The sequence below is a fragment of the Calliphora vicina genome, chromosome X (assembly GCF_958450345.1).
Source record: "Calliphora vicina chromosome X, idCalVici1.1, whole genome shotgun sequence".
Classification (NCBI taxonomy): domain Eukaryota; kingdom Metazoa; phylum Arthropoda; class Insecta; order Diptera; family Calliphoridae; genus Calliphora; species Calliphora vicina.
In genome coordinates, this window is record NC_088785.1 from 8,014,097 (window position 1) to 8,027,796 (window position 13,700).

Sequence of the window (13,700 nt, forward strand, 5' to 3'; positions counted from 1 at the left end):
ATACATACATACATACATACATACATACATACATACATACATACATACATACATACATACATACATACATACATACATACATACATACATACATACATACATACATACATACATACATACATACATACATACATACATACATACATACATACATACATACATACATACATACATACATACATACATACATACATACATACATACATACATACATACATACATACATACATACATACATACATACATACATACATACATACATACATACATACATACATACATACATACATACATACATACATACATACATACATACATACATACATACATACATACATACATACATACATACATACATACATACATACATACATACATACATACATACATACATACATACATACATACATACATACATACATACATACATACATACATACATACATACATACATACATACATACATACATACATACATACATACATACATACATACATACATACATACATACATACATACATACATACATACATACATACATACATACATACATACATACATACATACATACATACATACATACATACATACATACATACATACATACATACATACATACATACATACATACATACATACATACATACATACATACATACATACATACATACATACATACATACATACATACATACATACATACATACATACATACATACATACATACTGAAACCATGGTTCTAAAATCAAAATCGAGCTTCCGGTTTTTTACGAGAAGATTTGGAGCTCAAGACCCCTTTTGCTAGGAGACCTCGGGTATGTTCAATTTTAAAAATAATAATATTTCTTCGTTTGTGTTCCGGTTTTGTTACATTTTTAACATTTTTACCCACCCTACTACAGTTTTTTGATGTCCGTGGTTTCAAATATTTTCCGATTTTCTCTATTTTTAATTTATAGGACTAACAAGAAATGTATATATAACATAAAATTGATTAAAAATAATGACTGAGTCCAAAGTTATGCTTAAATTTCAAAAAATTAAAAAAGGCGATTTTTCGTTATTTTTTTGGGAAAAAGGTGCTTTTATTCTTTTTAAGTTATCTAAAAAAATTTCTAAGAATATGTATAAAGAATATATAGCTACGAGATGTTATATGTAGTACTCGACGAGACGATTCTATATATATGTAATTTTTTTGAAATCGGAACACAAACGAAGAAATATTATTATTTTTAAAATTGAACATACCCGAGGTCTCCTAGCAAAAGAGGTCTTGAGCTCCAAATCTTCTCTTAAAAAACCGGAAGCTCGATTTTGATTTTAGAACCATGGTTTCTTCTGAAAAAGTTCATAGAATTTTCCGTAGATTTCGAATTTGCCACGTTTTTTGGGCCCGAACAAATTGTCCCACCCTAATATACATAGATAGGAAAATCTAAATGCCATATCTCCGGAACGACTGGGCCGATTTCGTGCAAACTTCACATAAACCATCTACATCCCCAACGTACCCTGAAATTTTGGTTGAAATCGATATTTTCTATAGAAAATCTTGTGTGTCACAATATTTTGTATATAAAATCTTGTTTATAACAATATATTCTATAGAATTGGAAAAAACTTAATGACATTTTCTAGAGAAAATCTTGTATATAACATCCTATGTATAACAGTATTTTCTATTGAAAATCATGTGTATTACAATATTTTTTATAGAAAAGCTTGTGTGTAACAATATTTTCCATATCCACATCGTCCATATGTTTATAATGAATTAAAACATGCAAAGAATCACAAAAAAGCTATTCCTGTAACGTTAATTGTTATGCGCTTTCTTGGTTAAAGCTCGATGTACATATTTACGTACTTCGTGTAGTGGGAAAGTGATAAACGTAGTCATTTGAAGTTTGGTGTACGTATGATTTGTAAAAGTATGTACAAAATTCTGTTAATAGTAACCATTTGTTATCGATATCGACGAAACATTTTTTTTTTTTTTTAATTCATTTTTATTTGCAATCTATTTTACAACAATTAAAATAATAAGCAAATTACATAAATAAAATAAAAATAACTTATATATTAAGTTCCAATAAACTCAATAAATAAAAAAACAATTATTTACATTAATTTAAGCAAATTTACTAACATTTTTTTTTTTATTAAAGGGTAGGTCAAGAACGTGAAACCTCTTTAATCTTTGTATTTCTTCGCTATCATCTAATAAGTTAATTGCTAACACGTTTGGATGATTGCTGAGTCTATTTAGATATCTTTCACTGAAATTATTAATTTCCTCTTTGACTCTTGCAATTTTGAGATCGTTGTGTATGTTATTGTTATTTACAAACCAAGGCTTAGAGTTTTAGATTGATACCTTTGTAGTATTTCTATGTTTGAGTTGCTGGTAGTCCCCCACAGCTGAACTCCGTATGTCCAAATCGGTTTTAGGATTGCTTTATATAGCAAAACTTTGTTTTCCAAACTTAATTCAGATCTTGGACCTAAGAGCCAATACATTTTCCTCGTTTTGATGTTTAATTGTTCACGTTTTTTTCTTATGTGTTCCTTCCATGTAAGTCTGCGGTCAATATTAAGACCCAGATATTTAACGTTACTGCTTTTTGGTATAATTGCTCCATTTAAATATACTGAAGAGCAATCATGTTTTCTTAATGTAAACGTCACATGCACCGATTTTGCTGTATTTACTTTAATGTTCCACTTCTGTAACCAATCTTGAATAATATTTAGCTGATGTTGAACAAATTCAGATGCTATAATTGGTGATTGGTTGGATGCTAGTATAGCAGTATCATCAGCATAAGTAGCAGTAATTACATTATCCATTATTGGCATATCTGATGTGAAAATGGTATACAGCACTGGACCCAAAACACTGCCTTGTGGAATTCCTGAGTTGATGTGACCAAAATTAGAATATTCTTCATTGATGTTTACAAAGAAGTGTCTTTCATGAAGATATGATTTTAATAGTAAGTAAAACGGTGCCGGAATAAGCTTTTTTAATTTATACAAAAGTCCAGTGTGCCAAACTTTGTCAAATGCTTTTTCAATATCCAAAAATACTGCTGAACAATACAATTTTCTCTGTAGTGCATTGGAAATTTCTTTGACAATACGGTGACATTGTTCTGGTGTGCCATGTTTGTGTCTGAATCCAAACTGATAATCAGGAATAATTTTTTGTTTCTCCAGTATTGGCAGTAATCTCTTGAGAAAAAGTCGTTCAAAAATCTTTGAAAAACTGCTCAATAAGCTAATTGGCCTGTAAGACGATACAGCATTTTCAGGTTTGTTATGTTTTAATACCATTACAATTTTAGCAAACTTCCACTGTGATGGAAAATGATTTAATCTCAATATTGAATTAAATATAGTAGTGAGAAAAATTATGCCTTTTCTTGGCAGAGATTTTAATACTTTTGAGTCAATATTGTCGTAACCAGGGCACTTAGTGTTGTTTAATTTGTCAACAGCATTTTTTACCTCAGCTGGAGATATATGTTTTATGGGACGATCCATTTGACAAGGTATATCTAAAAAATTGTTTATATCGTCTCTTGTTGGCTGATCATTTAAAAGAAATGGGTTGAATGTGAGTTCTAAATGCTCTTTAAAAGCATTAGCTTTACTGATATCGGATCTACACCATTCGTCACTAATATTTTTAATTGGTACATTTCTTTTAGATGGCCTTTTAAGATATCTTGTCGAGTTCCACAGATTGTGTTCGTTATCTTTACCCACATCTAGATTCATCAAATAACTTTTTAAAGAGTCATTTTTATAATCTCTTAAACGTTTTTTCAAAAGTTGCGATGATCTGTTTAAATTTGTTTTATCTAATGGACTTCTAGTGTTTTGATATATTCTTCTTAATCTTCTTTTGTTTGCAATAAGTTCCCTAATTTCCGCCGATAATCGAACATTATAACCATTAGTTTGATGTTGTTGTGGAGTTGATATAAACGCTGCTTCATGAATTATGTTGGTAAATGATTCAACGGCGTCTTCCAGACTGCAACCATCTTTAATTGGTATATTTAAGTTCAAATTTTGTTCGATCCAGTCTCCAAACTGTTGCATATCTGTTTTAGATGTAATTATTTTTATTTTTTTGGCCACAGTTTGAAGTATTGTACTAAATGCTAAGATTACAGGGCTATGATCCGAGCTTAAGTCAGCACTATCTGATATATCCAGAAATGATCTTGGTATTCCTTTATAAATATAGAAATCCAGAAGATCAGGAATTTTGGTAGGATCACTAGGCCAGTATGTAGGGCTACCTGTAGACAAAGATGAATAATTGTTCTTTGAAATGCATTTATATAGCTCTCTTCCTTTTGGGTTCGCCAATCGGGATCCCCACCAAGGATGCTTTGCGTTAAAGTCACCACCAACAATAAATTTAGGGCCAAGTTCTTTAAAAAATCGTTCATATTGTTCGCATTTAACACTATGCCTTGGTGGAAAGTAAATAGAAAATATTTGAATACTGTTATTATCACATGTTAGTTTAACACCGGCAGCTTGAAGAAAGTTGTTCTCAATTGGATGTAGAATTTCATACTTAATATTATTTCTTATTAGTATAGCTGCACCACCGTGTGCTCTTTCGTCAGGATGATTAGCAGCTACAATGTCATAATCCTTTATTCTAAAAAAGGTTCTTCTTGTGAAATGAGTTTCACTTACTAAAAATATATCAATATAGTTATTTTTCATGAAAATTTCAATTTCATGTGTATGATTGGATAGACCATTCGCATTCCATGTTGCAATTCTTAAATTTATTTGCATAATTTAGCCATTAACATTGACATCATATTCATTAGGTTTTCCATCATTTTTTCAAGTCGATCCATTCGACTGTTTTCATTTGCATTTGAAGATTTGACAGCATCTGAAAATGACACATTAAACCTATTCTGATTAGGTTGATTAAAATTAGAATTGTTCAATTGCGGATACTCCGTTGAACTCATGTTAAAATTAGTTGTTCTTTGTCCGTTTGAGTACTGTCTTCGTCTACTGGCAACAAGATGTTGGTAGACTCTACATCCTTTGTAGTTGGCTGTGTGGTTTAACATACAATGAACACAACGGGGTGGAGTGTCAATATTTTTTTTACACTCAACGGTGGCATGATCCATACCGCACTAAACACATCTATAAGGTTTCTTACAATATGCTTTTGTATGTCCAAATTGTTGACATCGATGACACTGTACTAAATCATTATTTCTCATAGGTGGTTCAATTTTAACGACTGCATGATTTATGTAATTTATTTCATATATAGTTTTGTTGTTGGGATTTGGATCTAAGTCCACAAAAAACATTGAAAGGGGCTCTTTTGTAACACGGCTTCTGACATTTGCTACACATCTTACTGAATGACCTAGGCTTAAAAGTTCAGCTTTGATGTCTTCCGTAGGCGTAGTTGGATGCAGACCTTTTATAATTACTCTGTAAGATCTTTCTTGCTTAATTTGATAAGTATGAAAATTTATATTAGAGTTATCTAAATATTTAATGACCTTCCTATAAGAATCAACAGACTTAATCATTAATCTAACCTGACCTTCCCTTAAAGACTTATAACTAAAATCAGTAACAGAAATAACATCACTTAATTTTTTTATCATAAGGTTTATGTTTTCTACATTTGGTATGTAAATTGCTGGAGGTTTTGGTGTTGCTTGCTGATTACCATCTACTGTATCGTCTTCAGTATCAAGGGCTGAGTATCTGTTGTTGTTGGATGATGTAGATGGTACATCATACAAATTTTGTCTTTTTGGCATTTTAAGCTGCGGTGATTCAACTCGTTTTCGTTTTGTTGTTACACTTTGCCAGACTGGCTCAACGTTATTATTGTTTTTTTGATTTGGTTCTATCATGTCTACAGCATCGTCACTGCTGTCTTCACTTAAGTTTACCATCGCTTAGCAATGTTGTTTTTATGTGAAAGAATGTAGAATTTTTTTATGTGCATTCTTGCACTGCAATTGTTTTTTTTTAAATATACAATTTTGTTTTTAAATAAACTATTTGTTATTGTTAATCAAATGTCTTTATGTTTGTTGTTTTTAATTTTTTTTGGAGGGTTTGTTGTTTAAAGAAAAATTGTCACACTATACGTCTGTTTGCGATCGCGGTCAAATCAAGACTGATCGACGAAACATGTATCATTTTTTGACTCAATATTGACGACGATGTCGACAACGCCAAATAGAATAAGGGTGATTTTGTTGCCGGTGGGAAATATTTCTTAGGAAACCTGAAAATTAAAGTACACTATCTGCCTTCATTTAGACAAGTTTCCTGAAGATGTTGGGGAACAGATTACCGTTGGTGTATCCTAAGGAGCTACATCGTAGAAAATATAAAAAAGCTTCTAATCTGTAAAATAATTTAATAAAATGTTGTACCCGTGTAATTTCTAAAAAAAAACTATTGAATACACTTAAAATCAATATTAGTTTGGCGGACCTGTGATAATTAGATTTGTTTTAATATACTTACTGGTGGAGGAGCTTGGGTTGTCACTACATTCATTAATTTGCGTTCCGACAATTGAACCAAACCCTACTGGAGACATATTGGGAGGTGATAATGAAGATTCTTCTTTTTTCACCATATCCTTTTCATCTTTTACAATATCTGTTGCTGGTAATCCCACTTTAATGTTACTAAGAGATGTCTGATTTGATAAAGACGTATTTGTCGGGACATTTCCTGAAGATGAACTTGTGGTAGATGATGAACTATTTGATTTATCTAGAAATGGAAGTAAACATTTTTTTAAAATTTTATTGTTCTAAATTTTGAGTCGTCGATAACCAGATATTCAAGATTTGTATGAGCATATGAAATACATTTGAAATTCTGAGTAATTTCAATAACTACGTCCTTTGGAAACAAATATGTATGTATAAATTATGTTGAAAATTCTGAGACGAATTTCAGATCTACAAATACCAGAAACATTTTAGTTTCCTTTAACTTCCAGAAATCATTGCTAAAAGTTTATTCATTTATGTAATTAATTATTTTTAACAAAACTGCAATTTTGTTAAAGTTCATGAATATTTTAAAATTGTTTAGCTTCTTTTTCATAACCGCATTTTAAAAACTGTTTTAGATATTTTATTTTGTTAAGATATTTCACAGTACTTACCTCTTTCGTCTTCTTTAATTACAGTGTTATTTTTTATCGTCTGGTTGTTATTTAATTTCTCTTCATCATTTGATTTATTGTTGTCGTTGTTCATATGTGAGGCATTACTACTGCTGCTGGAAGAATCACCATTATTTGGTGATGATTCGTTGAATTGTACGGAACAACTGTTGGTGCTTGCCGAACTTTGTCTAATTAAAGAATTGGATGAAATATTTGATAGTGAATCTCGTTCACCACGACTCGTTGAATCCATAGCAGCTAAATTTACTCCATTACTGTGTTTGGCTTTATTTTTATTATTACCCTTTGATTCATCTATGTTTTGACTGTTATTGCCATCTGTGGAGTATACAAATTTACAAATAACAATAATAATTTAATTGCAATTAATAACTGTGCTTCTACTTCCTATGATGGAACAAATTAATATTATTTTCATCCATGGAATTTGTTGTAATAGGAATGGTTTGCTAAAGAATTCTTATTAGGTTTATATTCACGAATTGTTTATTAAAGATACATCTCTTAACTTTATGTGAATATGAATGTTTCATTTTATAATTATTTTTTTATGCCAATAAATTAACACTTAAGTAGCCCATAAAATACATAGTTATCCACAGAATGCTAATTTATTCGAGATTTCACTCATCTTTCTAATTACAATTGACAGCCATAAACTGGCGTCCATTTTGTGTATAATTGGTTGTAATAGGAATGGTTTTCTCAAGAAGTATTATTAAGTTTATATTCACGATTTCTTTATTAAAGATACTTTTAACTTCATGTGATTATGATTGTTTCATTTTATAATTTATAATTATTTTTTATACCAATAAATTAACACTTAAGTAGGCCGTAAAATACATAGTTATCCACAGAGTGCTAATTTATCGGATATTTCAATTATCTAGCTAATTACTATTAAATAAATTAATTTTTGTACCGTTGTTCGCTTTCATCTCGTTAATTTGGACCAATATCGCTGTTTTTGACAAAGTAATTCTGACAGATCTATGCCATATTTCCAGTTACGTAATTGGCATCGTGGGTCCAAATTGACCCCATTGAAGAAATTAAATATATTAAATAATTAAATAATTTTTAAATTAAACAACATTTTCTTATATAGAAATACTGTTTTATAAATTAATTTTGTATATAACATAACTTTTTTCTTATACAAATAGTAGCCCTTTTGTTTTTGAGTTAAAAAATACAAAATATTGTTGAGTCCATTAAGTTTCATCAAAATCGGACCAAAAATATATAACATTTCGCTACATTTCCATGACAAATTCCAAATATTGAAAAAATGGACCTTTGACCTTCAAGATTTGAGGGTTAACGTTTTTCGATTTTAATAAAACTCTCAGACTATATTTAAAATTACATGGTCTATAATATTCTGAATAGCTTTTACTTAAAACTCAAAACATTAAGGAAATTCGGCTCATTCGCCAAAATATGGGCAAAAAATTAGTTTTTCTCGAAAATCGCAAAATTTGTTTAACAAAATTTTTAAAAATTTGAAATTGGAGTTTTTTAAATTGCCGTTAAAAAAATTATTTTTTTTGGTTATACCTGCGAATAGGTTAACGGTATCCTACGAAGACAAAAACTCATATTTAAAATATTAATAAGCTTTTATTTTAATATTTCTCAAAATATGTAAATTTTGTTCCTACATTTCTTGTTCTAGTGGCCTTAGACAAGTTAATGGCCTGGCGATTTTTTAATAACTTTAAAATTTTTTAACCAATTTTTGCGTTTTATATTGTTACGTTTTAACCTTTTCAAAACGTTTGGTTTATTTCCTTTAAATAAACCGGATACTTTTGATTGCAAATAAAAGCCGTTTAGTAGTTTAAAAATTGTAACAACTCTTTATTTATTTAAAATGTACAACAACCACAGAATTAAATAGCCACTCAATGTTTTTATACCCTTCAGCTTCGTGAGAAGGGTATATATAAGTTTGTCATTCCGTTTGTAATTTCTACATTTTTCATTTCCGACCCTATAAAGTATATATATATTCTGGATCCTTATAGATAGCGGAGTCGATTAAGCCATGTCCGTCTGTCTGTCTGTCTGTTGAAATCAATTTTCTGAAGGCCCCAGATATCTCCGGGATCCAAATCTTCAACAATTCTGTCAGACATACTTTCGAGAATTTTGCTATTTAAAATCAGCAAAATCCGTCCATAAATAACGGAGATATGAGCAAAAATCCGAGACAACCTCTGAAAATTTCATCAAAAAACACAATGTATTGCATGCTTTGACAAAAAAGCAACAAAACGTATGTTTGGATGTGCAAGCTTTGCGTATTTTGTTTTTTTTTTGTGTTTTGTTTCTTTTGACATTGTTGTTGTTTTTTATACAACTAAACGTTTGTTTGGTTGTGTGTTGGTTTTTTTGACAAAAAAGCAACAAATCGTATGTTTGGATGTGCATGCTTTGCGTATTTTGTTTTTCTTTTGTGTTTTGTTTCTTTTGGCGTTGTTGTTGTTTTTATACAATTAAACGTATGTTTGGATGTGTGTTGGTTTCATTGCCTTGCGTATTTTGTTTTTGTTTTTTCTTTTGGTGTTTTGTTTCGTTTGGCGTTGTTGTTGTTTTTTGTGTTCTTGATAAATTTAGGATGCTGTACGCTGAAAGTGCGCAATGTACATACATATATACTAATTATAAAAAATAATAATGCATCCACAACAAAGGTGAAGGGTATATAAGATTCGGCATAGCCGAATATAGCACTCTTACTTGTTTTTATATACGTTTATAAATTCTCAGAAATACAGACACAATTTATAATGTACACGAATTTACTTGAAAAACACAACACGCTTTAAGGCACTCAGTTGATGTTTATTCGAAAAGCGTCTCTGCTAAACTCACACACGACTGCAACCTCTGCCACTATTTATAACACTGCCATCAGCACTCTATATTGCTCTTTAACTGTCAAAGTTCGAATATTCTAGATCTTACTAATACATACGCCATCTGTGGTGTACTTTCTACAATGTTCTTTAACTGGATAGACGAATTCAAACAGCGTTGCCAACTTACGATCAATGGTCAACTGAAAGCTTTTATTTAATAATGCCCACAGATATGTTACAGTTTGCTATTACAGCACTGTTATTTAAAAGCATTATGCTACTTTTAAATCAGCCCTTAAAATCGTTATATTTGAATTCAAGTACAATTTCGTAACAATATCTTATTAGAACTACATTTAAGTACACATTTCGATTCTTTTAAATTAATTGGCAAAAGTAATTAATTAATGGGAAAATTTTTACAAAAACTGAAAAATTGGATTTTTTTTCCCTTGTAAATGCACCTCAAAACTTCAGCGTCGTTGCGCCACCAGTTAACGTTATCCTATCATCCTAATATTTTACACAACGTGTTTCTACAATACATACATAGAACAATTCTAGAAGGGGGGTCGGTCAAAATTCGCAATTTAATTAAAACTCTACTGTACACCCAAACATTTTTTAAGTCGAGTCTAAACACCTCAATGTTGCCTAGCACATCTCTCGGCAAGTTGTCAGCTATTTATTTTTAACGGAAATAGGTTTCTTTTAAGGTAAAAACGCGAAAAAATCACAAAAAATTACAAAATCTTAAAAATGTGGCCTAATACATGTACCTCAAAATGAATTCCGTTTTATGTCACGTACGATATACCCTTATTTCGCTCGATATTTAGGAAAACAATGTTTCGAAAGAACTTTTTATTATTTTAAAATATAGTACCCTCTGAATGAAACATAAAGGCCAAATTATTTTTCAGATACTCTTATTTTTGCAAAATCTATTTCACTCTATAGGCGTCCAAATGTCACGTACGATGATATGGAATTGCCCATATGAAGCTTTAACATTTGATTTTTCCCAGTTTCACCACCAGTTTTGTGAATTTTAATAAAAAAAAACTCATCCTAAAAAAAGTTTAGGTGATTCGGTTGGGGTTAAGACTTGCATGTCGGCTGAAATTTTGAGGTGCATTAAAATTTTGCCATTAAACAGAAAGTCGTATTTAGGACCCTTTGGACTACCCTACCTATATAGTGTGTTCAATATTATTCACACTTTTTGAGTTATCATAAATTATGTGGAGAAACCTATACAAAAAATGTTACAAAAAAAAACTTCTCCATAGAATTTAAAATTTAGACCATATTTGTACCACTAGAACCACAATACATGAAAATTGTGTAGTGGTTTAAAAACCTCCAAATTTTTTTCGATTTTGTTGCCCTGTGTTATTGCTGTGAAAAAACGATTATTTTGTGGTAGATTTTACATTGCTAACTTAATACTGAAATCGACTTTTGACTAAAACTAAAAACGCGGCTTTTTTTTGGCAGTCGATGTGCAAAAAGAAAGTTTAAAGAAAATTTTAGAGCAATCCGTCAAATATAAATAAAAAAGTGAAATGTATTAATAGTGTATATTTCAGGTATTACTGTTACTGCTATGTAATATTGTTATTTTGGCCTGTATGGCTTTATATTAAATGTTTTGAAATAAATAAAAAATAGAGACCAAAAATGGGACATTTCGCTTAATTTAAAAAAAACTGTAATGGCAAAAAGGCAAAGTGCTTCATTTGTAAAAAGGAATTAGCTTTTTGTGGCACAATAACTAGCTTATACCCCTTTCACACTAGGCAAATTAGGCAAGTCTCTTGCCCAACAACAAGTTAGCATGCAAAGTTATCTTCTCCTTAACCGACATTACCTCTGGCATCTACAAACACAAGAGACTTGCTCAACTAATTTGTCTAGTGTGAAAGGGGTTTTACTACTTATTTTAAAAAGTTTTTATAATATCTGATAGAGATATCAGATGAGGAGGTGAGCCAAATTGAGGTGAGTACTTAAAAAGTAATATATGTTTATTGTGTAAGAACAGGGGCCTATTTCACTAAGCTACAAGTTCACAATTACAAGTGTTTTAGCCTGTAAAATTGTGAACTTGTGAATAATTGTGTTTCATCAAAATACAATTACAAGTTTGTAGCTACAAGTGAATTTTACAAGTCACAAGTCTACAAGTCATACTTCTACAAGTGGTTTTGTTTCACTAAACTAAATTTGCACTTGTAAACTTGTAGAATTGTAGAAAAAAAGCTTAGGGTCGACGGAGACCCTCTGAAAAAATTTTACAAGTTACAAGTGAATTATAAATTGAAATAAAATTTGATTTTTAACTATTTTTTAATAAAAATTAGTTAAAATAAACACAAAATCCAAAAATTTTAATATTAATTAGCATTTGGTTACCTTGCTCGTTTTTTTTAAGTCGACATTTTTTTGCTAAATATGATATATGAGTGGACTATTTATCGAAATAATCGAAAATCTGGGCTTATAAAAAACACGAGTTAGGGCCTTTCTATATTAAAGTAACGATTTATTTATTTTGTTTATTTTTAAATAGGTTTCATATATGCAGAAGTTATGCCACCTAATTTTAAGGCGATTGATGTAGGGTATCATATGGTCGGGCTTCAACGACTATACTTTCTTACTTGTTTTTTTTTGGTTTTGGGAATAGCCACTTTGGAAATCTAAACATATATAGACAATTCTAAATTAATACCCAAAATTGCAAAAGTATTTATTTTTATCAGTCCCCGCACATTTTCCTATAGATGGGGTATAAACAAGTAAGTGAGCTATATTCGGCTGTGCCGAATCTTATATACCCTTGACCATATTATACATCAAAATACAAATTTGAAATATATTTAAGTAAACAAAATTTGTTTTTTTTTAAATTTTTTGGAAAAAAATATTTTTCGTTTTTTTTTTAATTTTTTTAATTTTTTAGATTTTAAAATTTTTTTTTGGTGAAAAAAAAATTCCGGTTAAAAAATATTTTTTATATAAGAAATATTATTGAAATATGTTATATTGCGTTTTTATAGGATATTTTAGCATTTTAAGTAATAATAAATAAGAATTGTAAAATTAATATCACAAGAACTTGTAATTGTAGAAATTGTAGTTTACAAGTGCAAAAAGCTACAAGTGTTGTGAAAATTTTAATGAAACACAATTCAACAGCACTTGTAAGAATTAGAATTGTAATTGTAACTTGTAAACTTGTAGAATTGTAGTTTAGTGAAATAGGCCCCAGTTTGTAAAGCTGTAATAAATTTAAAATTTAATTTATGTAATTTTAAAATTTTTTAGTCACAAATTAAAAATCTAATTTCTAAAGCCGTAAATTGTACAAGAAACATCAAATCATATTTGGATGAGGGGCTATCGTCAAGTAAAAATTCTCCAAGTAGTGGGCGTATTGTTAAAATGATTCAAACTGCGTATGATACGAAATTAAATAACTGTTAACAATTTTATTAATACTTATAACATTCTTTAGAAGATGGAGAGAGAAAATTGAAAGTTGGTGCCCTACCCTGCGATTTTGCGGTTGACAATATGCCATCA

At 29.9% G+C, this 13,700-nt stretch overlaps 1 protein-coding gene across 2 annotated transcripts in view; it reads right to left on the reverse strand.

The window, feature by feature from the left end:
- Nucleotides 1-13,700, reverse strand: part of lgs (legless) — a 96,300-nt gene that overhangs the window by 63,912 nt on the left and 18,688 nt on the right. For both annotated transcript variants that reach the window (XM_065514723.1, XM_065514722.1), the window contains exons 2-3: nucleotides 7,216-7,557; nucleotides 6,561-6,815 (exon numbers count right to left, since the gene is read on the reverse strand). In XM_065514723.1, coding sequence (XP_065370795.1) covers nucleotides 6,561-6,815; nucleotides 7,216-7,557 — 597 coding nt within the window. The remainder of the gene's footprint in view (nucleotides 1-6,560; nucleotides 6,816-7,215; nucleotides 7,558-13,700) is intronic.